Source organism: Gallinula chloropus (assembly GCF_964237585.1).
Source record: "Gallinula chloropus genome assembly, chromosome: 9".
Taxonomy (NCBI): Eukaryota; Metazoa; Chordata; class Aves; order Gruiformes; family Rallidae; genus Gallinula; species Gallinula chloropus.
In genome coordinates this window covers 19,235,465-19,258,783 of record NC_140094.1, presented here as the reverse complement: position 1 = coordinate 19,258,783, position 23,319 = coordinate 19,235,465, and the positions used below count along the sequence as shown (strand labels likewise).

At 52.5% G+C, this 23,319-nt stretch overlaps 1 protein-coding gene across 1 annotated transcript in view; it reads right to left on the bottom strand.

Annotated features, from left to right (window-relative positions):
• The window catches only part of ITGA11 (integrin subunit alpha 11), a gene marked incomplete at its 5' end in the record, with an annotated part of 45,540 nt that overhangs the window by 3,055 nt on the left and 19,166 nt on the right, over positions 1–23,319 (bottom strand). Inside the window, 22 exons of the mRNA XM_084267870.1 lie at positions 20–110; positions 1,376–1,465; positions 2,225–2,301; positions 3,926–4,024; positions 5,679–5,886; positions 7,088–7,173; positions 7,406–7,516; positions 8,624–8,766; positions 10,492–10,658; positions 11,169–11,299; positions 11,825–12,028; positions 13,009–13,149; positions 13,739–13,887; positions 16,010–16,154; positions 16,878–16,948; positions 17,276–17,441; positions 17,943–18,087; positions 18,779–18,927; positions 19,571–19,698; positions 21,260–21,374; positions 21,630–21,721; positions 22,772–22,881. Of these exons, the coding sequence (XP_084123996.1) occupies positions 20–110; positions 1,376–1,465; positions 2,225–2,301; positions 3,926–4,024; positions 5,679–5,886; positions 7,088–7,173; positions 7,406–7,516; positions 8,624–8,766; positions 10,492–10,658; positions 11,169–11,299; positions 11,825–12,028; positions 13,009–13,149; positions 13,739–13,887; positions 16,010–16,154; positions 16,878–16,948; positions 17,276–17,441; positions 17,943–18,087; positions 18,779–18,927; positions 19,571–19,698; positions 21,260–21,374; positions 21,630–21,721; positions 22,772–22,881 (2,818 nt within the window). The remainder of the gene's footprint in view (positions 1–19; positions 111–1,375; positions 1,466–2,224; positions 2,302–3,925; positions 4,025–5,678; positions 5,887–7,087; positions 7,174–7,405; positions 7,517–8,623; positions 8,767–10,491; positions 10,659–11,168; positions 11,300–11,824; positions 12,029–13,008; positions 13,150–13,738; positions 13,888–16,009; positions 16,155–16,877; positions 16,949–17,275; positions 17,442–17,942; positions 18,088–18,778; positions 18,928–19,570; positions 19,699–21,259; positions 21,375–21,629; positions 21,722–22,771; positions 22,882–23,319) is intronic.

Below are 23,319 nucleotides of genomic sequence, written 5' to 3'. Positions count from 1 at the left end.
TAACCCCCCTGCTTCTCACCTTGAAGGTGCTGTGAAAGGGGGGGCCGATGCTGTCGTATCTCTCCAGGGAGCTGTTCGACCTGATTTCGTAGTGGTCCAGGCTTGATGCCCTGTTGTGATGAAGAGAGACAAATCTCATGGAGACCCCCGGAGCAAACAGAGCATGAAGCAGCCCCCCAGCATCACACTGGGCACCCCCAGCCCCTCACAGGCACCTGAAGGAGAGGACTTTTGCTCTGCCTGACCCCATTTTGGATGGAAACCATCAGCTCCACCTTGTGTGGAGAAAGACAGGGGGATTTTCACTTTCTATGTAGATTTTTTCACACCTCTTTAATGCAACAGGGGTGTCAGAGCCCACTCCCCCCCCCCCCCCGCCAAGTTTGAATGTTGCTTGTAAATCAGAGTGTAAATTCCCCTTCACAGCTCTGGAGGAAAGGAAGGAGCCAGGAGCATCCAATGGGCACCCATGGGAGCGTGGCTGGGAGCACGTGTGGTGGGATGCATGCTCACTGACATCACAACATTGAGCATGCCACCCCTTCACCCCCTCCCCCCCCCCACTTTCCCCCTTTTTCCCCCCAAATTTGAATGTTTAGTACTGTTTCTTTCCCCACAAATTCTCCCTTCTCCCGTAAGGGTGATTCTGATATTTGTTAAATTGAGCATCCCCATAAATTCTAAGCATTAAAGTGGGTTTAGTTTCAGTCCCCCACTGCCTCTAGTGTAAAAAAACCATAATAATAAAATAAAATGACTGAAGGTCTTAAAGCTCTGCAAAGCATCACAGCGAGCAGTGCCAGGGAATGTGCTTCTGGGGTTCCCATTTCTTCTTTTAATCAGGTTAATAAATCACCATCTGGGCCTTCACTCCCTGCTCTCCTTGGACAGAGGACACTCTGTGCTTCAGTTACTGTTGATACCCAAACCCCTTCTGCACGCATCCCTCAGCTGAGCTTCTGGTGAGACAATTTCTAGTGGGATGGCCACCAGCCCAGACACTGGCTAGTAGCACATGGTATGAGTGTTATTACCTACTGCAAGGGCTTTTTTCCCTTAAAAAAACCTAATAATACCATTCCCTTGCACCTATTTAACAAGAGCTGAGCATTTAAACGTTGGGGAAGCACAGCACCTCGGTGCTTCGTGCTGTAGATGCTTTGTGAGGACCCACTGAGTGTGATGTGCAGCAGCCTCATGGGGTGGGTTTTGGTGGTTCTTTCAGCCCCTTTTCTGAGCCTGAGCCAAATTCCCCAAATTAAAGCCCGATTTGAATGGGGTTCTGTTTGAATGCAGCTCCCATGGGACCCCAAAGGACATCCTGCAAGCTGTGTGTCCCCCCCCAGAAAGCCACATCCCCTTCTGGAGCACTCACCTGGTGAAGAGCAGGTCAGCTTCGTACTTCAGGTGAAAATTCAGGTGGGCGAAGTTGTCCTCCTTGGTGCTCTCCTTCTCCTCACTGTCACTGAAACAGCAGCAGGGCAAGCAGAGGGTGAGGCATTTTGGGGGGAGTCATGGGAAGCAGGTGGGGAAGGGCTGAACTTCTGCTTTTACTTTTTTTGCCCAAAGGGCAAAGAGAAAACATTTTATTGGCTATAAAAGTAGATTGTTTGGAGAGAGCAGCCATAACGGGGTGCTAGAACCCCCCAGAGTGAACCCTCAGCTAAGGGAAATGAAAAGTACCCTCAAGGGATCACAGAATCAGCACAGAATCTTCGCAGAATCTCCCAAGTTGGAAGGGACCCATAAGGATCATCAAGTCCAACTCCTGGCTCCACACAGGACCAGCCAGGTCAGAGCATGGGACTGAGTGCATCATCCAGACACTACTTGAACTCAGGGATTTCAGATTTCCACCTGCACAGGGCAAGGGAGCAAGGAGCCTTTTGCAAAGCAATTAGGGGATATTTTCCTGGAAGGATTTGCAGTTGGGAAGGTGGGTGAGAAAGCAGCCATGGCCACAACCCTTTCTGCCCCGTGCAGTGACCACACAGCCTCCATGTATATGGAAAAATGATGGATGCAATTATACAGATAAATAACATCAGCCTGGCTTGTGAACACAGGGCTGCACACGCTGTAATAACCCACAGGAGTCAGGATTCCTGGTGGTTATTCCCCAGGTAAAGCCTCCAGCATCACCTATGTCTATATGGAAGAAGGAAACCCCAGGCAGCGCCCCATTGACCGCACGGGCAGGTGTAAGGAAAGAGCAGCCATTGACCTGCTTGCCATCAAGTAGATCTCCATGTTTCCAAGGAAAACCGACTTGCTGAATTCAAAATCCAGACGGAAAGCGACCTGTGGAGGTTGGAAAGAGATTGGAGAAAAGATTAGGGGGATAAACTCCACCGTAAGGACTGGGCAGGGTTAGTGCGGGGGGCTCTGTGGGTGAGAGCATCTCCCTGATCCCACCAGAGATGCTGCCAGGCTTTAGGCAGGGAGCCTCAGCTTTCCTGGGAGAGAAGAGACTGTGCTGGAAAGGTGCAGGATTTGCTCTTAGCACTGCACACTGCATTATTTTATTATTTTAAAAGTTTATTTTATATTTTATATTTTATTATTTTTATTCTATTCTATATTTTATTATAATTTATACTCTATATTTTATACTTTACATTTTAGTTTATATGTTATTTTATATTTTGTTCTATAATGCATATTTTCTATTTTATTTTAAATTTCTATTTGATGCTGTTTTATTTTTTTCTTCTTATTTTACTTTTGTATTTTATAATTTATAATTTTTAGGAAAAAATATATTTTCTTCTTTCCCCCCCTCTGAGACTGGAGAGGGGAGCAGCCCCCCCTTTGGAAAAGAACCCCTCTGGGGGGACCTGCAGCGAGCGGCTGCTCGCTCCCCCCTGCAGCACGGGGTGGGCTGGCAGGGGGGGGAAGGCAGCCGGAGAGGGGCCAACAACAATAAACTGTGATAAATGTCACATCTGCAAGAAAGAGCTGTGGCAATGACCTCAAACTGTCTGGGACTGCACAGCTGAGTATCATATTAAAAGCTCCTGCTGCTCTCCGGCCAAATTTCCACTTCCAGCCTGTCTTTGTTTTGGCAGGACCTGCACTACCTGGTGCCACGCAGATGCATTCTCAGCCCCCGTAGGTCATGGGGAGCTGGGCTGCTCTCATGTGCAGCCACAGGCAGCTGAGAGGGAGCTTTTTTTTGGGAGCTTTAAAGGCTACTGAGGTGCCTGGAGCTCGTTCATCATTATCAAGCTCCTGACAAGGAAAAGCTCCAGGTGGGTACGGTGGTTGGAAAGGTCTTATCTTCAGATCCAGCTTTTTCCCTGGGGGGGGGGGGGCAGGGGGGGCAGGTGGGGTGTCCCACGTAGCCCTGGGGACTGCAGAGAGCAGCATCTCTTCATTTCTCCCTCCCTGCCTTAATGCTGCATGTGAAGTTTGCAGATAAAGGGGTTTTTGGCATATGAAGGGTGGTGCTGGCTGGACCTGCGCTTGTGTTCAAGGTGGCTTGGAGCAGGAGGAAGCCAACAGACCTAGGGGGCTTGGGAGGGCTTGGAGGAGGATCCAAAGGGACCCTGGGTGCTCAGAGCAAGGAAAATCTCTCAGGGAGGGAAGGGAGCCACGAGAGAGGAGCTCAGGAAAGTCACCATCAGTGTTTTGAAGCCAAGGGTCAATTGGTCCAAAGGACTGGAACCAAATTCTTTGACGTGGAGGAGCTGGATTTGGTTTTGGTGCTCTCCTAGGATCAAGGCAGCATCCTAACACTCCTGGCTCCCCTATCACACCTTTCAAACACCAACAATGAACAGAAAAAGGGAAGAAGCAAGGATTTATCTTTATGCCCAAGGCCATCCAGCCCAAAGATGGATGGATGTGGCCCCGTGGCTGTGCAGGGGGCAGAGAACTGCTGTCCCATGGGCAAAGCCTCCCCTGGGGGAAGGAGTAGCCTTACCTTGGCCTTGGCTCGGAAGAAGGGGTAGCTCACGTTGCACACTTTCTTGTTGGGGTGCTTGTCTTCTGTCATGCAGTCAATATTGATGTCTGTGTCATCCTAAAACAGGACATGACATGTCTGTGACAGCAGGCACGAGCTCTGTGGCCTGGTGCTTTATGAAAGCAGCAAACATACCCATGGGGATAAAAACCAGGCTTTAACTTCTGGAAAAATCCAAACCAACCAACTGACTAACCAACCAAACCCTCTGCTTGCTGCTGGCTGGGGATCCTTCCTGTGCAGCTGAATTTCTAGGGCCATTCCTGGAGAGGGGCACTGCTAGGCAGCAGCTTCCAGCTTTCTGATTTAAATATTCCTTAGAAATTCAGCTATGAATGTACAAACCTCCTTAGAAATTCAACTACAGCTATGAATCATAGAATGGCATGGGTTGGAAGGGACCCCAAGGATCACAGAGCTCCAACCCCCTGCCACAGGCAGGGACACCAACCTCCAGGGCTGGAGCTACACAAGGTTGCCCAGGGCCCCATCCAACCTGGCCTTGAGCAGCCCCAGGGATGGTGCACCCACCCCCTCTCTGGGCAGCCTGTTCCAGCCCCTCACCACTCTCTCTGTAAAGAGCTTCCCCCTTAATATCTAATTTAAACCTTCCTTCAGCTTTAATCCATGCCTGTGGCAGGGGGATTGGAGCTCTATGATCCTTGGGCTCCCGTCCAACCCAGACCATTCTATGATTCTGTGAAAGGTCTTGATTTGAGCTGCTGGCACCAGACAAGTCCTAACCATGAGCTGAAACAACCCATCACCAGCCGATGGAGAGAGCACCTTAACAGCCATCACCAACAGCCCAGAAGTGTCTCCCACTCATCTCCTGAGATTATGGACTTTCTGGGGCCACAGCTACATTTTATTTGGATCTCTGACACAAACATCCATCTCCTCTGGTTGCCAACTTGCTTATTTATAAGGAGCAGCAGCCAGGAACCCGTTAGTGGGCTGCAAACACTTCCTGCGACCGCTGCTGCACGGGGCTTTCTCTTCCTGAGCCCCTTAGGGTTTTTCCCCTCACTTAATCTCTCAGAAAATGCATTTCTCTTATTCTGTGGGCAACGTGCCCCACAATTTTCCCTTGGCACAGCTTGTAGAAAAACAAAGGCAGGACATGGGATCTGCGGGCGGGTATGAAGTCATTGGGGGGTGGGGGGATGAGGGAGGGCTCAGCATCATCAGCATATTTCCTAAACCTCACTGGGAAAAGGGAGGAGTCACACTGAGATGGAGAGAGAGGGTGGTGGGGGGTGAAATATTGGGGAGCAGATGGGGAATGGCTGTCTCATCCGGGGGAGAGCCGTGGGGATGTGGCATCGCCTGGCTCGGGGCTGAGCTGTGGCTGCGTTCCTGTTATCAGCCTGTACTTCCAGGAGTTATATCTCAGCTGCAAAAATTCACCCCTGACGGGAACTTGGCCACGTGCAGGGAGTATTTTTAAACTGCTGGAGTAGAAAAATAAAGAGGGGAAATAATTTCATCTGCATCTGACCTTCTTTCAAGCTCTTCAAACTCAAACACTTTTGTATTCCCAAAATAAAGGGCTGAAAGGGCCTTAAGTGCTTAGATACTGAGCCCACAAACATGCCTGATTGATGAGGGATGGAGACATTTTGGGGCTCTGGATTAGGACGTGGTTTTCTCATCCATCCGGGACGAGAAGCATCTCCGGAAAGCCCTGGATCTCCCCTGGCAAGCTCACCTTGGGGATCAAGCTGGCGAACTGGAGGTTTCTGGAGAAGGAGATGTTGAGGACCGTGCTGTAGGCGTTCTCACCCCGGTTCTCCAGCACTGCCTCCACGGCCACCCTCCTCCTGCTGCTCTCGATGACGAAGACGGAGGCGTCGAAGGAGAGGCTGAAGGCTGAGCAGTCGGGCGGTGCCCTCCGCAGAGCCCGCCGGCAGTACTCCCTGCAAGAGGAAGGGCAGCAGTGCCAGAGACCTTGCCCTGGGAACTCGGGGTGCTCAGGAGAGTGGATGGAAATCCCTGCTCTCCCTCTGTCAGGATGTGCTGCTTACGGCACGAGGAATTGTGCCACAAGCAGGATTGCCCAGGGCCCCATCCAACCTGCCCTTGAACACCTGCCCCATCCCTGGGGGTGTTCAAGGTCAGGTTGGAGGGGACCCTGGGCAACCTTGTGTAGCTCCAGGCCTGGAGGTTGGTGGCCCTGCCTGTGGCAGGGGGGTTGGAGCTTTGCGATCCTTGGGGTCCCTTCCATCCCAGACCAGTCTGTGATCCTGTGAATCACAGATTCCTCCTCTGAACCAGCACTTTGCTTGGGATTTTGGGCTAATGGTGCCTAATAAGGAGCTTTTAATACAAGAAGTGGTTTTCTCAGCAAGGAAACATCATCTGCTCTTGCAGGGCACGATCCAGTGCCTGCTGATGCTGTAAGGAAAGCTCCACAGGCTTCAGGAGGTACTGGCCTAGCATCCTGGTAAGAGCATGGTGTCTGCCCATGGTTATTTGTAGGATTCCAGCCCCTAAGATCCATAAATAACCCTGTACCTGCAGCTTACTTCTCTCTCAGCACAGCCCAGTCAAACCAAGCCGTGCCTTGGGTTGCATCCTCAGGATCAAGACACAGAGCAATAAATACTGAATTTCAGGGTACAAGTAATCCCTGGGTCGCAGCACTGGCCATGAGCTTGGTCCAGAACCCACTTCCATCGATGGGAGGCAGAAGTTCGGGCTCCTGTGCTCCTAGATAACCTTTAAAAGCTCTTTAAGGGTTTAGTGTATAATTATTTCTGCTGCATGAGTCAAGCCTGCGATTGCCAAGTGGGTAATGCCAGCCTTGCACTTATCCCCACCCCTGTTATTTAGTGATTTGTCTCCCTGGGGCTCATTTCCATGGTATCAAACATTAGGATTTTGTGGATTCCCTGAAAAACCACCAATTAATTCCAGGCAGGGAGCAGGCAGAGGCTCAGAGACCCGCTGCAAAAGGAGGTGCCAAGGAGCACCTCGTTGGATGAACTTCACGGTGACACTGGATGAAGGACCACATGTGATGCCAGAATCAATGGAGCGGGGGTTGGGATGGGTTATTTTGGAGCCCCCACCAGTTTACTATACTGGTTAGGAGGATGCTCCGAGCGAGCTACTCACATGGCACTGGGCACGTCACTTCTGGCATCCAGGACCAGATCAGGGACGCAGTGCTCATCCTCATTGCACCCATTCCAGAAGGGGACCTGAGAGGGATGACAAGAGCAGCTGGGTGATGCTTCGAGCCCCAGGTTGTCCTCCAAGGAGGAGGCACACGGGTGGCAATGCCAGGCTGCAGCGAATGCCAGGACATCGCTCTCACAGGAGGGACCAGTGATTACAGCCCAAAGATAAAGCAGCACATGTTACATCCAGGGGTAAATCTGCTGGCCAAATGCCTGGTAAAAGGCACTCTGAGAGGTTGGCGCTGGTACCCACCGAGACCTTGAGCGAGGTGGGCCAACCATCGTCCAGCATGGGGCCGTTCTCAGGGTGCTCCAGCTCGTAGTCAATGGAAAACGTCACCGGCTTCACGTAGTCGGCTGTGTCCTGTGGCAGACATAAACCACCCGTGAGAAGGACAGGGCTCCTGCTCCCAAAGGGCAGCATCAGAGAGCAGGCTAAGGCAGAACAACAGGCATGGGGGATTATTTGATGAAATCAAACCTTCACAATCTGGTGTACTTGATGTGTAACCATCCCATTTCCCCTCTAACCCTCACCTAGCGACAGGGACAACCCCAGCTCAGCGGTGCGGGAAATGCTTCACCCTGGAGATGCTGGCTCCTAAAGATGGATGCTCCAGGGATACTGACCCCAAGCTGGGCTCCCAGTCCTGCAATGTTTACCCCAGGCTTGTCCATCCTGTAGCAAAGCTGCCCTTTCCCTGCAGCTCTGACCTCTTGCCATGCATTGCCCCAGGCACACAAGGTGCACTTAGATGCTCTGAAGCAAGATGCTTCTTGGGCTAAAGCTCTGTCCTGAGCTCCAGACTTGAATTTCCCAGAAGTTCATGGCAGTTCAGGCCGGGGCTTGGGGCTGGGCCAGTCTGGCAGCTTGGCCTTCCCTGGCCTCTGCAATATTCTCATCATTCACTGGGAATGTTTGGTTTTGGCCAGGTTTGTGCATCAGCTGTTCCCTGCAAGTGATGCAGAGGGTTTCGCTGTCTTCTGTACCTTGGGAGGGGGGTCTCTGATGGTCAGAGGGGTGCAAAGGGTGAGAGCACTGTGGACTGGCACGGGGGCATTTGGTTCCCAAAGGAAAAAAATCAGAGTTTTCACTAATTTTGGAGGAGGATCAGCCTGACCCCGGTGTCAGGAGTGCACGCCCTCCCCAAGGGCACAGCTAGCAGCTCGCAGAGAGGAGCACGGCGCAAGCTGGGGCTGCAATGAGGCTGGGGCTGCAATGAGGTCAGTGCTCAGGGACCCAGCAGCTGCCGGGCTCCAGCAGCTCCATCCCTGACCACAGCAAAACCCAGCATGAAAAAATTTGGGCTGTGGCTCATTTCCAGCCCCGTGAAGCCATTGAGCTCCCTCCAATCACATCCCGGTGCATCGCTGGTTTGCACGAGCATCTTTCCCCAGGTGGATTCACTGTCCCCCCTCCCCGGGGCTGGCAGAGGAGCAGACCCCCAGCCTTGCCCTCCTTCACACTCACCAAGACATGGAACTGGAGCTTGTCACAGTGCTCCTGCCCAGCGAGCAGCGCCAGCCCCTTCTGCGCGTGCCGCTCTCCGCTCTCGTCCAGGTGAGCCCGCGGCGTGTACCTGCGCTCGTCGATGGTGGCATTGTACCGCAGTGCTGGAAGGAGAGCAGCACTGTCAGGGCATCTCACCGGGGTGATGCTCACTGGTAGAGCAACTCCGGGTCAGGAAGGGGCTTTCCTGCTCCCAAACACCTATCGCCGTGCCGGGAGGAGCGCGGCCGGCAGCACTCTGAGGAACAATGGGGGGAAATTGGGCTGTAGTTGTTGTCATTGCCCATTTCTAACAGCCATTTCTTTTGGGAGAAGCATCCTCTCTCCAAGTCAAATGAGGAATGGTAAAAATAGGTTAGTACTAGCTAACTAGTAGTAGCTTTTACTGGTGTTAGTAAAATCTGCACAGGATGTACAACTATTGGTCTCTCATATATCCACATGCTGGCTGGTATTGTACTTCCAGGAGGTATTGTACTTGGAGCACTCTCCTCTCCTAGATCACAGAATCACAGAACCATAGGGGCTGGAAGGGACCTCCAGAGCTCATCCTGTCCGAACCCCTGCCAAAGCAGGGTCCCTAGGACAGGGCACACAGGTTGGCATCCAGATGGGGCTGGAATCTCTCCAGAAAAGGAGACTCCACACCCCCTGGGCAGCCTGTCCCAGGGCTCCCTCACCCTCACTGGGAAGAAGGTCTTCCCCAGATTGGTGTGGAACTCCCTGTGCTCCAACTTGATCCCATTGCCCCTTGTCCTGTCCCCACAGACACTGGGAAGGGGCTGGACATTTCCCCCTGTGTCCCACCCTTCAGATATTGATACCCATTGATCAGATCCCCTCTCAGGCTTCTTTTCTCCAGGCTGAACAGCCCCAGTTCTTTCAGCCATTTCATGCTTTACCAGAGATTGTTTCCTTCCTGCAGAAGGTCCCAAGCCCAGTGCCAAGCAGGGGGAGGTTTGTACCCACTACACCGATGATGTGAAATGTGCATAAGCAAAGAGCAACCATCAGCGCCCAGCTCGCCCCATCCACGGGGCCAGAGCTCTTCTGGGTAGAAATAAGTGTAAAATTAACTCAATAAGGAAAATATCCCTCAGATTTTTCATCCTGCAAGCTCCACAGTTACACCAGGAGGAGGAAGCTGCTGGATTTTATGGGACAAATAAAAATTCTTGCCGTAGGGGATGGGAAGTTTTTCCTTTGGCTTCGCTCAGGACCTGGTTTCCTTCTGACAGCGTTTGCTGCCGGTTTTGGGGGGGGGCTGAGCTGCCATTGCTTCCCCCTCCAGCTGAGTCACGGGCATCTGTGGGGTAGGCTGGGGGTCACGGCAACATACGAGGGTTTAATAGCAGAGCTGGAGAATCATTTCACTGAGATTCCCCGGAATATTAGGGAAACATGCACATATGGTCAGCAGATGTGTCATGCCCCTGCAGCAGGGAGGATGGATGAGCTCTGAGGGACATGATCCCAGAACATCCTTTCCTGTCCCGCTGGCTGGTGAGGTGGTGGTGACGTGCCCATCACCCCTACCGCTGCAGGAGAGGTTGGCCCCAGGGTGTAGGTGAGAGGAGGGGTTAAGCATGGGTAAGGTTGGATCACTGGGGTGTTTTTGGCAGAGCCTGATGACAGAGTCACTATCCTTGCGATGTCAGCCAGGACAGGGACATATTTGTGGGCGAAAAGGGATGTGGCAGATGGCAACGTGCATTCCTCTGGGCGTGCCAAGCTCCTGGATGGTTTCTCTTGGCAGAAGCTGGGTGTTCCCTTGGGACTGGAGACCTAACCGAGGCGGGGTTAGTCACAGGAAGAGCCGTGCTGCTTACCCACGCTGGCTGTCTGGAAGTGAGCTGAGAGGAAGAGGGCGGTGAAGCAGACGAAGGCCGACATGCAGGTGGCATCCTTCCCGTTCCGCTTGCAGTCCTTGGTGAAGATGTTGATTTTGGAGGGCTCGAAGTGGATGCTGGCGTTGATCTGAACCACACTGCGGGACCTGCAAGGGTGAGCACGGGTTAGGAGGTGTGCTGGGGCACAGGGTGGGTACAGACACACGCAGCAGCCCCCAAAACTCACAGGCAATTCACCCTTTTCACACCTTTTCATCCATTTTTCTCACCATCTCTGCCAGACACAAGTCATCCCGTCCTGCCCCCCATCCCCCCCCCCCCCAGCTCCCAGGGACTTTCCAAATGTTAATAGATATTTGCAAATATTGAATTGTTCTTATTAAATAAGATCAGAGGGTGCCTGGGCAAATCACTATGTATTGATGAGCTGGTTTGAAATTCCCAGAGAACTAATAATGAAATTCAATGCAAAACCCACTCTGACATCCTTCTAGGGGAAAACAGCATGGAAATCCCATGCCCACTCTGCATGAGGGGGGTCATTATTGTGGGAAGAGGGATCTGGCTGTAGGGAGAACAGTTTTTCCTTCAAAAAAACATCAGCATATTGCAAGGAGCTTTGGGGAGAGGAGAACACCAAACAAGGTAGAGCTAACCACAGCAGCACAGCATTTCCCAGAGAGCCCACAGCCAAGTCGACGAGCCCGTCTTCATTCAGGTCCAGCTGTCCATGGATGCTGCATCCAAAATACATCAGGCCTGGCGCGAGCTCCGCGGCTGCTATCCGCTGAAAAGCAAAGGGGAGAATCCAGGCTGGTCTCTGGGAGAATCCAGGCTGGTTTCTGGGAGAATCCAGGCTGGTCTCTGGCAGGAGCATCCCTGCCCACGAAGGAGGGGTTTGCCACGCTGACCCCCACCACACTGCTGAAGATGCCCCTTTCCAAGTGATTCCATGAAAAGTAACCTTCCAGGGAATGAGAGCAGTCTCTCCCCAGAGATTTCTGCTGGATTCTAACTCTTCAGTTAAATGTTTTTACTATTTCTTACGTGTTTTAACTCTTTCTTACGAGTGTGAGAAGTATTTTCTCTATAGCAATCCATTGCTAAGCAATGCCCCCCGGTTTCAAGCGTGTTTTCCATACCCTACACCTGCTTTGTCTTGGACCCCTCACAAGAGAACGTGTCCAACAATAGCAATTAGCAAAGCAATGCTGTGTGTGAACTTCCCATGCTCCGTCTGCCCTTAAAATGGGCACAGATGACATTTGTTCTGACGAAGGACGAGGACAGCCAAAGCACCAGGGAGCCATACCTGCTTGTACTTCCTCAGGATGGTCTCTTTGAAGCCGAGGAAGATGTATATCGCTCCTTGGTGCTCATCCTCCAAAGGTGCCCCAACAACAAGGTCGTTGTAGGAGTCCTGGTTGAGGTCGGGCACGGCGGCGATGCAGGAGCCGAAGCGGGAGTTCTGGTAGCTCTGCAGATCCATGAGGGCACCGCTGGAAACGAAGCGGTTCTGTTGGGCCAGCCAAAGAGAAAAGGTTAAAAAAAACAACCAACCCCAAACCCAAGCAAAACAACCCCAAAAACGACAGCAGCAAGAGGAGAAAACCCTCAAAGGCAAGTAAACAAGATGCATGATGCGTGAGCATTGATGAAGGAGGGGAGAGCCCTCGTGGGGCTGTGGATGAGCCCCATGCCCACCCCACGCTTTGAGATCCTTTTATAGAAACCGACATAAAGAACTGTGTACAAAGCCATGCTTTAGAAATGGGGGCTCCTGCTGATCTGGGTGGGCTCTGCACCCTCAGATACAGAGTGTGACCTGCTTGCTGTACCCCAGTCCCTTGAAGCCTGAGGGATTTGGCTCAGAAACTGCATTTTGTGTCAGATTTGGGGGCAGCAGGAAAGCTGGTTGTGCCCTGGAGCACTGCTGGGTGGCAGGGCAGGGGATGGGGGTGGCACATGGCCCATCTGGGCCATCAAGTGATGGTGGAGGGACCAACGTTGCTGCTCCCTGCAGCCCTATGCCTGGGCCAACCTCTGGGCAGGAGGGTGCCCTTGGAGAGGATGGTTTTGGGGGAAGGCAAAGGGGATGGGTATTGGTTCTCTGGAGAGACACCCATGTTGCAAAGATCCAACCTGTGCATCAGCTTCCTGAGGCTGGGAAGCTCATCTGGACAGGAGCAGCCAAGTCTCGAGATGAGGTGGCTCTGCTCCAGCACAGGCTGGACTCCTTTCACTGGCAGCAAGCAACCCCCCTCAGACTGTTTATAAACAAGGAAAACAGACAAATCCTCCTCGAGCCTCGCAGCAGCCAGACAGCGAGGCGCTGCCAAGCTCTGCTGCCTTTGGGATGGGTTTGATGGAAGCTGGGGGGGGGTAGCCTGCACCCACCCCAGGGAGGTGATGTGAGGAGATGGGGTGCTGTTCCTACAACAGCCCCCAAATGCCCCGTCCCCTGCAGCATCCCTGGCTCGCCCTGCTGCCACGTACCTCCCGCAGGGTGTAGACATAGACCTTGCCCCTCTCCCTGCCCTCGCTGAAGAACATGGGGGCTCCCACCAGCAAAACGTCGGTAACACCGTCACCGTTGACATCAAGGGAGTTGATCTCGCTGCCATAGTAGGAGCCGATCTGGGGGAGACAGAGGAGGGGAGAGGTCAACGCTCCTGGTGCATGGGGGGCACGGTCACCCTCCTCAGCGGGCACTGCAGGGACATTTCAAACCTTGTCCCTGAGTTGGAGCTGAGGGTACAGGGACAATGTTTTAAAAGGGTAGACAATGGCAGGACAAGGGGGATGGAGTGAAGCTGAAGGAAGGAAGGTTTAAATTAGATGTTAGGGGGAAGTTCTTTACAGAGAGAGTGGTGAGGGGCTGGAACAGGCTGCCCAGAGAGGGGGTGGGTGCCCCGTCCCTGGGGGTGTTCAAGGCCAGATTGAATGGGGCCCTGGGCAACCTTGTGTAGCTCCAGGCCTGGAGGTTGGTGTCCCTGCCTGTGGCAGGGGGGTTGGAGCTCTGTGATCCTTGGGGTCCCTTCCAACCCAGACCAGTCTATGATTCTATGACAGCCAGGACATCCCAGCTGTCTGTGGATGCACCACTCTGCTGAGCTGTTGAAAAGGAACAACTCAACAAAATGAAGGGGGAGGATTTACAGAGGAGGAGGAGCTCCAGGTGGTAAAATCCCTGCAGCATCCTCAGCAGTGTGCACCCTGGCATTACCTGCTCTCCCTTCAGTGCCTGGTGGATGGTGAGGTTGCGGTTGTTGTGCATGGTGAAAATGATGACTTTCCCAGTGTGGTTGAACCGGGGGGCTCCTGCCACGTAAATCCGCTCGTGCTTGGTGGATATGACAGAGGAGACGGTGTAACCTGGAAGGGGAGGATGGGTGCAGGGTGAGCACAGCTGAGTGGATCCCTGCCTGCTCCCAGCCGCTGCCCGGTGATCTGCTTCCCATTAGCCCTCAGCTGCTGACACAACTCTGGCTGCCACCCAGATAAAGAAGCTAAAACCCCATATTCCTTCAAAGATAAGTCATCCAAATAAAACCCAGTGCCCTGACCCTGCTGGGAGCCGCCTGCTTGGGTCCTACTTGAGCTACACCAGGAGTTTTGGCACTGCCTAAGACAGCCAGAAAACTCCACGTAAAGTCTTTCTTTCATGCAAGGCAAGTCCAATTCCCAGCCCAGTAAGTGTTTTACTTCAAGTTAAACAAACACCAGTGAGGTGTCCACACACCTCACCCCCACTCCTTCGAGACCTCCCCCCCCAGCAGCACCGAATCTGAAACCAAGTGTGAGAGACTTTTGATGCTAACATTCCCAGTCCAATAAACTCTACACATCCATCGAGACCCTGGATCACAAGCTCTTCAGGAAATAACCCTGCAGAAGTGATTGACCCCAAGCTGTCCCCCTTTCTTACCCAGGAGGGTTTTATTCCACACTGGGATGGCCAATGCTGAACACGGATCAGATCACTTGGGGTCACACCCTGTTGAATTCTGAGTATCTCCAGGGATTTGGGGGGGGTTGTGGATGTGTTTCCCTGAGCATTGGCCCTACCTGGGGTCTCTGTCTCCCTAAATATTCCCCTCCTGGGGGGGGATATTCTTAAGCATCAGCCTTGAAGCTCTGAGGTCCCAGCACAAGGTGAGCTGGGCTGCTCCCCAGCGGGATGCATTGGTGTCTCCTTAATATTTCTGATCCTTTTTTTAACTTGAGGCAATGAGAAAGGCAGAGCCCAGATGAGTCCCATGTACTCTCATGGGTACCCCCTGCACAACCACCACCATCCCTGCTCCAGGCACTCCCAGCCGAGCCTGTGGGACACACTGCTGTCACCACCTGTGTATTCATGGGCTGTTCACATCCCTGGCAGAGGGAAGGGCCCCTGACATGCCTGTCTGCAGCATCCCACCCTGCTCCCTGCCACAGGGAAGCTCAGCCTGGCCACGCACTTCTGCAGGGAGAGGTTTTGCTTCTGAGAACCAGGCTGATATTTTTATTCCAGAGCTTCAACAGCTGCACATGGAACGGATTAACCCAGCAGGTATTTCCTCCCTAGGCATGAAATTTCATCAGTGCTTTTCAAACTGTTCCAGTAAGCCCTGTAGACGACCCAGGCTGGCCGGTGGCTGAGCTACTTCTGCATTTAAATTGCTTCTGTGCCGCACGCCACAGACTCACAAAATCACAGGGGCTGGAAGGGACCTCCAGAGCCCATCAGGTCCAACCCCCTGCCAAAGCAGGGTCCCTAGGACAGGGCACACAGGTCGGTGTCCAGACAGGGCTGGAATCTCTCCAGAGAAGGAGACTCCACACCCCCTGGGCAGCCTGTCCCAGGGCTCCCTCACCCTCACTGGGAAGAAGTTCTTCCCCAGATTGGTGTGGAACTCCCTGTGCTCCAACTTGAGGCCATCGCCCCTTGTCCTGTCCCCACAGACACTGAGAAGAGGCTGCCCATGTCCCCCTGCATCCCATACTTAAGATATTTATAACCATTAATAAGGTCCCCCCTTAGTCTCTTCTCTCCAGGCTGAACAGCCCCAGCTCACTCAGCCTTTCCTCACAGGGGAGATGCTCCAGGCCCTTCATCATCTCTGTAGCCCTTCTCTGGACTCTCTCCAGGAGATCCCTGGCTTCTCTATACCTGGGAGCCCAGAACTGGACACAACACTCCAGGTGGGGCCTGACCAGGGCAGAGTAGAGGGGGAAGATCCCCTCCTTTGACCTGCTGGCCACACTCCTCCTGATGCCCCCCAGGATCCCATTGTCTCTCTCAGCCCCCAGGGCACACTGCTGGCTCATGGACACCCTGTCACCCAGCAGCACCCCCAGGTCCTTCTCCACAGAGAAGGTCCAATGACACCAGAGGATGCTCGTGTACGCTGCATCCCTGAGCAAGGGGCAACCGCTATTGGTCACTTGAGAAATACGTTGCATAAAACCATGAATTCAATCCTGGCAGCAGAGCCTCACTCTTTTCCCTTACCTAGATAGGCTCCGTGATTTTTCAGCTCCTCTGGGAACTCCTGGAGATACGATTCCCTCAGGGGAATGACCTTCCCGCTGCTGGTTTCCTTCAGGACGGCTCCATTCCAGTCATAGGCACCCACTGCCCCCAGCAAGATCCCGTCCTGTGGGAGAGGTTTGAGGGTATTTCTTGCCAAGAGGAGACAATTCCCTGCCATGGAAGGGCACCACGGGGAACCAAGGGGTTGGTGTTGTGTGGGAACGCATATGGGGGTCCCTCAAAGCCCAGATCCTAGATTGTACATTTATATTGGGCTGCAGAGTGTGAAAGAGAAAACCAGCAAATGTTCCTGCCTAGAAAAACTGCCCAGTTTACAGCAAACTGGAAAAGGAAAAAAATTAATTATTAAAAAAAAAAAAAGATAACCAAGAGAACCATTCTTCAAAGCAAAGGAGATTTTTTAAACGTTCTGGGAAGACATTTCCAACCCATCCACATCTTTTCAACAGCTTTTCCTCCCCCTAAAAAAGCCAGAGCAGGAATCTCTCCTGGTTTTTCACTTGGACCTGCCATCCTGCAGAGCCGGTGGGTGGAAGGGGACTGACCCCCCTCCACATCCCACCTCTGATGAGCACCTTCCCCCATGGCACATCCCAGTATGTCCTTTCCAAGAGGTCATGGCATTAGGCATCATTTATCTCCCTTCCCCACAAAATAAACCAGCAGCACCAGCATTTTCTTCCTTGTGCTCACACTAGCAATTTAGCTTCATGATTAATAACCTGCCCAAAATACCCGTGGTGTCCCCATGTGATGGTAAAAAGCACAGGGCATCTGCTTGCACAGAGAGGGGGGGACAATAACCAACCCACATTTACTCTCTTACTTCCACAACATGTGATGAAAATCCAGTCTGGGACATTTCCAGGCCGAAGGAGATTTCATTCTTGTTGGTTCCTTTAAAAAACAAAACAAAATAAAGTATCTCATGAGGTTCACCCAGGCCCACCTTTCCAGCCTGTCAAGGCAGAATGAGGGGTTGGCTTCTGAGGAGAGGGCATCTGTGGTCCTGATGCTCAAGGGGTGCAAGCCACTCAAAACAAAGACACTTTTTAATCTATGAAGATATTCAGACTGTGACTTCAGGTTCTGTATCAAGCTGATATTAAGAAAATTCCCAGTGGGACCCATTCAAATGCAGCCAACCCAGGACTGACAGCACATCTGAAGTGACCCTGCTGCAGCCTGACCAGTGGGGACGTGCCAGGCAGGAGCATCTCTCACCTTCCAGGCTAAATATCCTCTCCCCCAGTGCATCCACAATGTCTTTGAGAGCTGCTTCATCTGTGACGTTGAAGAAATGTTTGTCATCCGGGTCGCTTGCTATAAATTTGATCTCGTTCAGAAAAGCTTCGGGATTGATTCCTCTTCTGTTATAATAACCCAGTACCTAGGTTTGAAATAGAAATGCAAGGCTCAGGGGGGGTTATGGGATGGATGGATGGATGGATGGATGGATGGATGGATGGATGGATGGATGGATGGATGGATAGAGGTGTCCCAAAGCACCCAAGGGGTGTCCGTATGGAAGGAGAGGTTCTGACACCCCACCACAGAGGCAGCAAACCAGGGAGTGAAGCTTCACTGTGGTTCCTCCAGGCAGCCCAGGCTGGTCACCCTGTGTGCAATTCGGGTGCCACACAGGGTGCTGCCTATCCCCTGCCACAGCCCTTGCTCTGCCAGCCAAACCTGGAGAAGGAGCATCCCACCACCTCCCCCAAAAGCAGGGACAGAGAAGAAGAGCCCTGCAAAAGGAGCACTGGAGGTGGGCTGCCCTGCCAGCTCCCTTGCACAGGGGTGACATGGGGCACTATTGAGCTCTGCATGGCTTTTGCAACCCTTTGCAGCTGAGATGGTGTGTCCTTCCCCCCCCCCCGCCCCCCCCACTTACCGCCACCGCGTATCTGGTGACATTGTCCTTCTCGCTGTCCTCGATCACCTTCTCCAGGTCTGGGCTGTCGTGCGACTCTCCATCTGTGATTACAATCATTACTCTCTTTGCCCCTTTCCGGCCACCTTTCTGAAACGCTTCCGAGCTGCAATTGAAGAGATGCCCTGGGCTGCTCAGCCTCGCCAGGCGGGTCGCACCCTCGCCCAAAACCGCCACACCCTCGCCCAAAACCGCCGAGCCCTGCGCCCGAACACCCACACCGTGCAGCGTCGGGCAGCGTTTGGCAGGCTGCTAGCCCCAGGGGAGCTGCAGTGGGGTGCAGGACTCTTGGGAAGCATTTTAGGATGATAAATGGGATGTTTTTCCCACTGATGGGCTTCTTGAGGGGGAGGAGACTTTAATTGGGAAAAACGCCCTAAAACCACAGCAGGAATGTTGTTGGGGGCTGCAGGAGCAGGCACTGGTCCCAGGTAACAGAGGAGATGGAGCTGTGGGGTCATCTGGGACCCAGATGGAGCCTGAGCTCCCCGCAGCCTGGTGTAGGAAGCATCTGGGGGCTGAGGGCTCAGCTCTGGGTGCTCTCAGGAAGCGGATGCATTTCCAGAGTCTGCACCCTCCTCCCCGTCCACCTGCAGCTGGGGATGGAGCAGGGCTGAAAAGCATCGTTTGCAAAGCACCAGTTAAGGATTGAGCCTTTCTTGCAAGAGCATTTTGAGCCTGGCCACACCACCAGCTTTGTGAGCAGTGAGGGAAAGAGAAGGGGGAGAGAGGGAAGGAAAACAGAAAGTGATTTTAAACTTGTTGTCAGGAGGAATGGGAAGGTGAGGGACTTTTACCGAGCAAACTCTATCCCATAGGCAGTCCTGGTTTCTGTACCTCCTCTTTGCTCTATGTGACTGGCAGCTGCTACCACATCTTTTACAGACCTGTAGTCATTTAGATGAAACTCATGGACGACATCTTCTCCATACTGAACGACTCCAACCTAGGGATTGAAGGAATATGACAAGGAACGCCAACAAGACCTGTGACACCACGAGCACGCTTTGTCAGGCACACAAGATAACAGCTGCCATTAAAACCCCATCACTCCATCCCGATTCCCTCCAGTTTCCCCTCTATGGGACTGCTGATAATGCTCAATTTTCTTTCCTCTCTGCCAGCTCTCACCCCTGCCCGGCTATAAAGGGTTGGGGTGATGCAGATGAGCTGTGCCCCAGTGCAGACACACAGCATCACTCAATAGGACCAAAGGGGCTTTATTTGTGCTAATGGTTGAGGATATCCCTTCCCAAATCCCTGCCCAAAGAAGACCACAACTACTAATAGGAAGAGGATGCAGCTCTTCATTGTAACAAACGTGCTCTTCCATATTTCCATGTGATTTCATCCTCTCCATGCCCAGTCAGGGTGTGGGGTCCTGCTCTCTCCACAGCTCATTGAAGGATATTAACATAAGTGTTATTCCTATGGGCTCAGCTTTGAAATCCATGCAATGAAAGCTTATTTTGAATAAGCACGGCACCAAATTATGGAATATTGGCTGTCAAAAATGGCCCTGTGAGCGTGGCCAGGGGACTCTGCACGACACGGGGTGGGGGACACACACCAGTTGTAGGGGGGCTTACTTGTATCTGGCCGGGGCCAATATAAAATTTTTTCAAGATGTTTATCAGGAAGTGCTGCACTTCAACCCAAGGATAAATGCTGTTTGATCCATCCAGAACTATGATTATGTCCATGTACGTCTGGCACCCTGTGAAAAACACACAGTGTGTTACTGAGAGACCTTGGCAGCGCTCGCAAAGGGGAGATTCAGGGCTTCCTTCCTCACAGGTACTTGCTGTGATGATTTGTTTGGGGGGGGGAAGAAGATAATAAAAATCTTATTTCAATCATTCATAAAGACCTTTGGGCTTCAATAACGTAGAGAGAAGCCACAAGCATCCTCTCTGCTGTGAAAAGGCCGGATAACTTTCTAAGAATAACACCCAGCAGTGTCTTTTTCTGATTCAGATCGGGACCTTGATCCGGTCTAACATCATTGCATACTTCAAAGAGTGGTCTGCTGCAGGCAGGATCCGGCCCCCATCCCTCCCGTGGAGCAATGCCTCAACCCTGAGTCACTGCTCAGCCCTGCCTGGACTCACTATAGAACGCAAGTCGGGCATTTCCTCCCCTTCCTGTTAAATCCTCAGCAGCGAAGCAGCCAAAAACCCCAGCGAGGACCCCAGGGCTCAGCCTGAGAGCATGAGCTGTGAAGGATTTAACCGGTCGGCTGGGGGAAAAGCTGCTCAGCGCCGTCTCTCCCTGCTGCCTGTATTTCATAAGATTATTCAGAAAAGCTGTGGAAAACCAGAAGATGCTGAATTTTCTGGGGGACAGGTCTCTATTGGCTGCCCTTTTCTGCCTGCTGTAGGCACTGATGGGTTGGCTGGAGTCATATGTGGGTTGCTCCATCACTCTGGTCCTCAGCTGCGTGCTGAGGGGGCCAGATTGATCCCCTGCTCACCCTGGGACCCTGGGGAAAGAGCCACCCTCCCACAGATGATTATGCTCTGTCCCACGTCCAGCTCACTAAATAATCACACTCTCCTTGCTAACCACCTTCTCCCTGAAAAAAAAAAAAGCCATTACTCATTTCAGTGAGGGCTAAAAGCATCTTCCAGCCATAAACTGGGAAGCAACTCTCAGAATTTGATGGTGGGGTCTCTGCCTTTACAACTTCTGCCCCCCAAAAAACCCTGTTTCCCCCTACACAGAGTTACTCAAAAACAAAAGTGATGATGGAGCTCAGGGTATCACATCCCAAGCCTGACTGGGACAAGGAGCTTCTGGGAGCCCTGATGGTGCAGGACAGGCTTTTGCAAGGAAAGGAAGCCAGGAAGCTTATTTAATACCTCAAAACAAAAATCACATATCCAAATTTGCACATTTGGGCCAAAACATTTCGCTTTCCATCAATGGCCTCTTTGTTTTGTGTGGCCAAGGCCTGAATTCTTTCCCTATTTTCTCTTCCTAGCTGTGCTGATAAAATATTCTGGATACTTTCATTTCTGGGTTTGGAAGAATAAGGTGGTTTTCTTTTTTTTTTTTGTCTTCCCTGCATGTCAGTCAAAAGAAAAACGTTTCCCAGATGTCTGTGTACACAACCCCCTTTGAATCACTTCCCTGCAAGCATTTCCTCTGCTCTCTCTTGCCTTGGCCCAAACACTGACATCGCTTTGTTTTCTCCATGGGACCAGAGTGATTAGAGAACAGAATTCCCTGACTTCAAAGGCAGGCTTAGAGATGCAGAGGCAGATTGTTTCTCATACTCTGAAGAGCTGGAGCCACTGTCTTGGAGAACCTGAAGTTGGAGTTGACCCGGGAGCACATGCCCGTGGTGTAGTAGGAGCTTCCGCACTCGTGGGACCAGAGAGGGCTGCATGCCTGGAGGGAGAGAAACACTCAGGCATCAAGGATGGGTTTAAACCTGCCACTTTTTAGTCATTTCTTTGCAAAGCTATCCTCTGTTTTGGCAATTTTTCCCCCATGGAAGGTGGATTCTGAGCCCAGCCCTGCATGCAGTGTATATATAAGTAGAGAGGGGTGTATTTGCATGCCTTTACACGCTGATGGACATGCATCTTGCAGTGATCTCACTGCACAGGGAGGCCAGGCTGTGCTGAAGACCCCGTTCCTCACCAGAAAGCTGTTGTCCTTGGGGTTGGTAGCCAGGCTGAGGCCGAGGCGCATGTTGTCCTTCCGCTCGGAGACGTTGGAGAGTGTTACCCGTCCTTGGGAAAGAGGATGCAGTTCGGGACCGCTGCTGGGCAGGGATGCTGGTCACCTAGCCCACCTCCCCATGTTGCTCCCCAGTATCTCTGGAGCAAGAGGGAACCCAGCAGCGCAGCTGGAGTGCTTACACTACAGACTTTGTGCTTTTGCTGGTTCTTGGGAAGCAGTTGTCAAGGTAAGAATTGATTTTTTTAGTTCAATGCCACAACCAACAAAGAGAAACATCTTCTAGGGAACAAAACTCTGAGTCAGAGCCAGCATCTCTTATGTCATCAGTCATTAGGAAGACACCCCTCTGAGAGGCTCTAGCATCTCACTGTTGGGTCAGCCATGGCTGATTTATCTTTGTGCATTGCTTTTGTTTCCCATGTCCCAGCCCAGAAAGCAGGAACAGTCTCTAGGGCAGCCCTGTCTTTTGGTTAATGCTGATTTTGTTCAGCTGCCACAAACACTGCCTAGCCCAGCCGTTCCTCCACTTCGGGGGGGAACGTAGCTCCCCCCGACTCAAGGCTCCCTCTTTACTGTTTTACCTGAGAAGGGAGTAAATTAGGCAATTCATGGTAAGAGGGAGGTGGGTTTCATTGCCTGAGCCCTTTAGAAGTGTCTTACTGAGGTTTAAACCAAGGGGAGGCTCCAAAACTGAGATCCACAACTCTGAGCTCGAGGGAGCTCAGCTTGATACTCCAGCAACCCTGCACTTCATCCCCGTGGACCAACCGGCTGCAGTCCCAGCTCTTCCCCGTACACCCTCAGCTTCCTTCGACCTGCTCTCTGTATGCAACAAATCCCAAGAAAAAGGGGCTTTATCCCACATTATAAATCCTCCAGGATCCTGAGTGCTGATGCCCCACTGCCCTGCTCTGGTACCCAGGCACGCTATACCTCACCACTGCAGCTTGGCAGTTAGTCCTCCTAAAACACACACTCCTCACCCTTCTGGGGACAGTCTGGACAACACGACAACGTGTCTCTCTACAGACCAAAGCAGTGACCAAATGCACCATGTTAAAAATGCCCAGCTGCCCCCCTGCCCCACGGGTGTGCAATACCTAGGTTGAGCTTGGTGCAGTTGCTGTGGGTGTCGCTGGTCACTGGGCACTTGTAGACATCTCCTGTCTTCTGCTGGCCGTTTGTTTCATAGGGAGCTCCCACCACCAGCCTGCAGGAAAGAGGGATGTGTCAGTGCACAGAGGTGGGGTGGGAGGCGTGGGAACAAACCCACAGGCAATCACAGAACCATAGAGGTTGGAAGGGACCTCCAGAGCTCATTGGGTCCAACCCCCTGCCAAAGCAGGGTCCCTAGGACAGGGCACACAGGTCGGCGTCCAGATGGGGCTGGAATCTCTCCAGAGAAGGAGACTCCACACCCCCTGGGCAGCCTGTCCCAGGGCTCCCTCACCCTCACTGGGAAGAAGTTCTTCTGCATATTAGTGTGGAACTCCCTGTGCTCCAACTTGAAGCCAACGATGGAGGGGACTCCTCCACCCTGGGAAAAATGATCGCCCAGCCCAAGTCCCCAGCTCCTGGTTTGGAAGGCGTCAGGAGAGGGTCCTTTGCTGGGGAGACACCATCGTTCCCCCAACCTGGCTCAGTACAA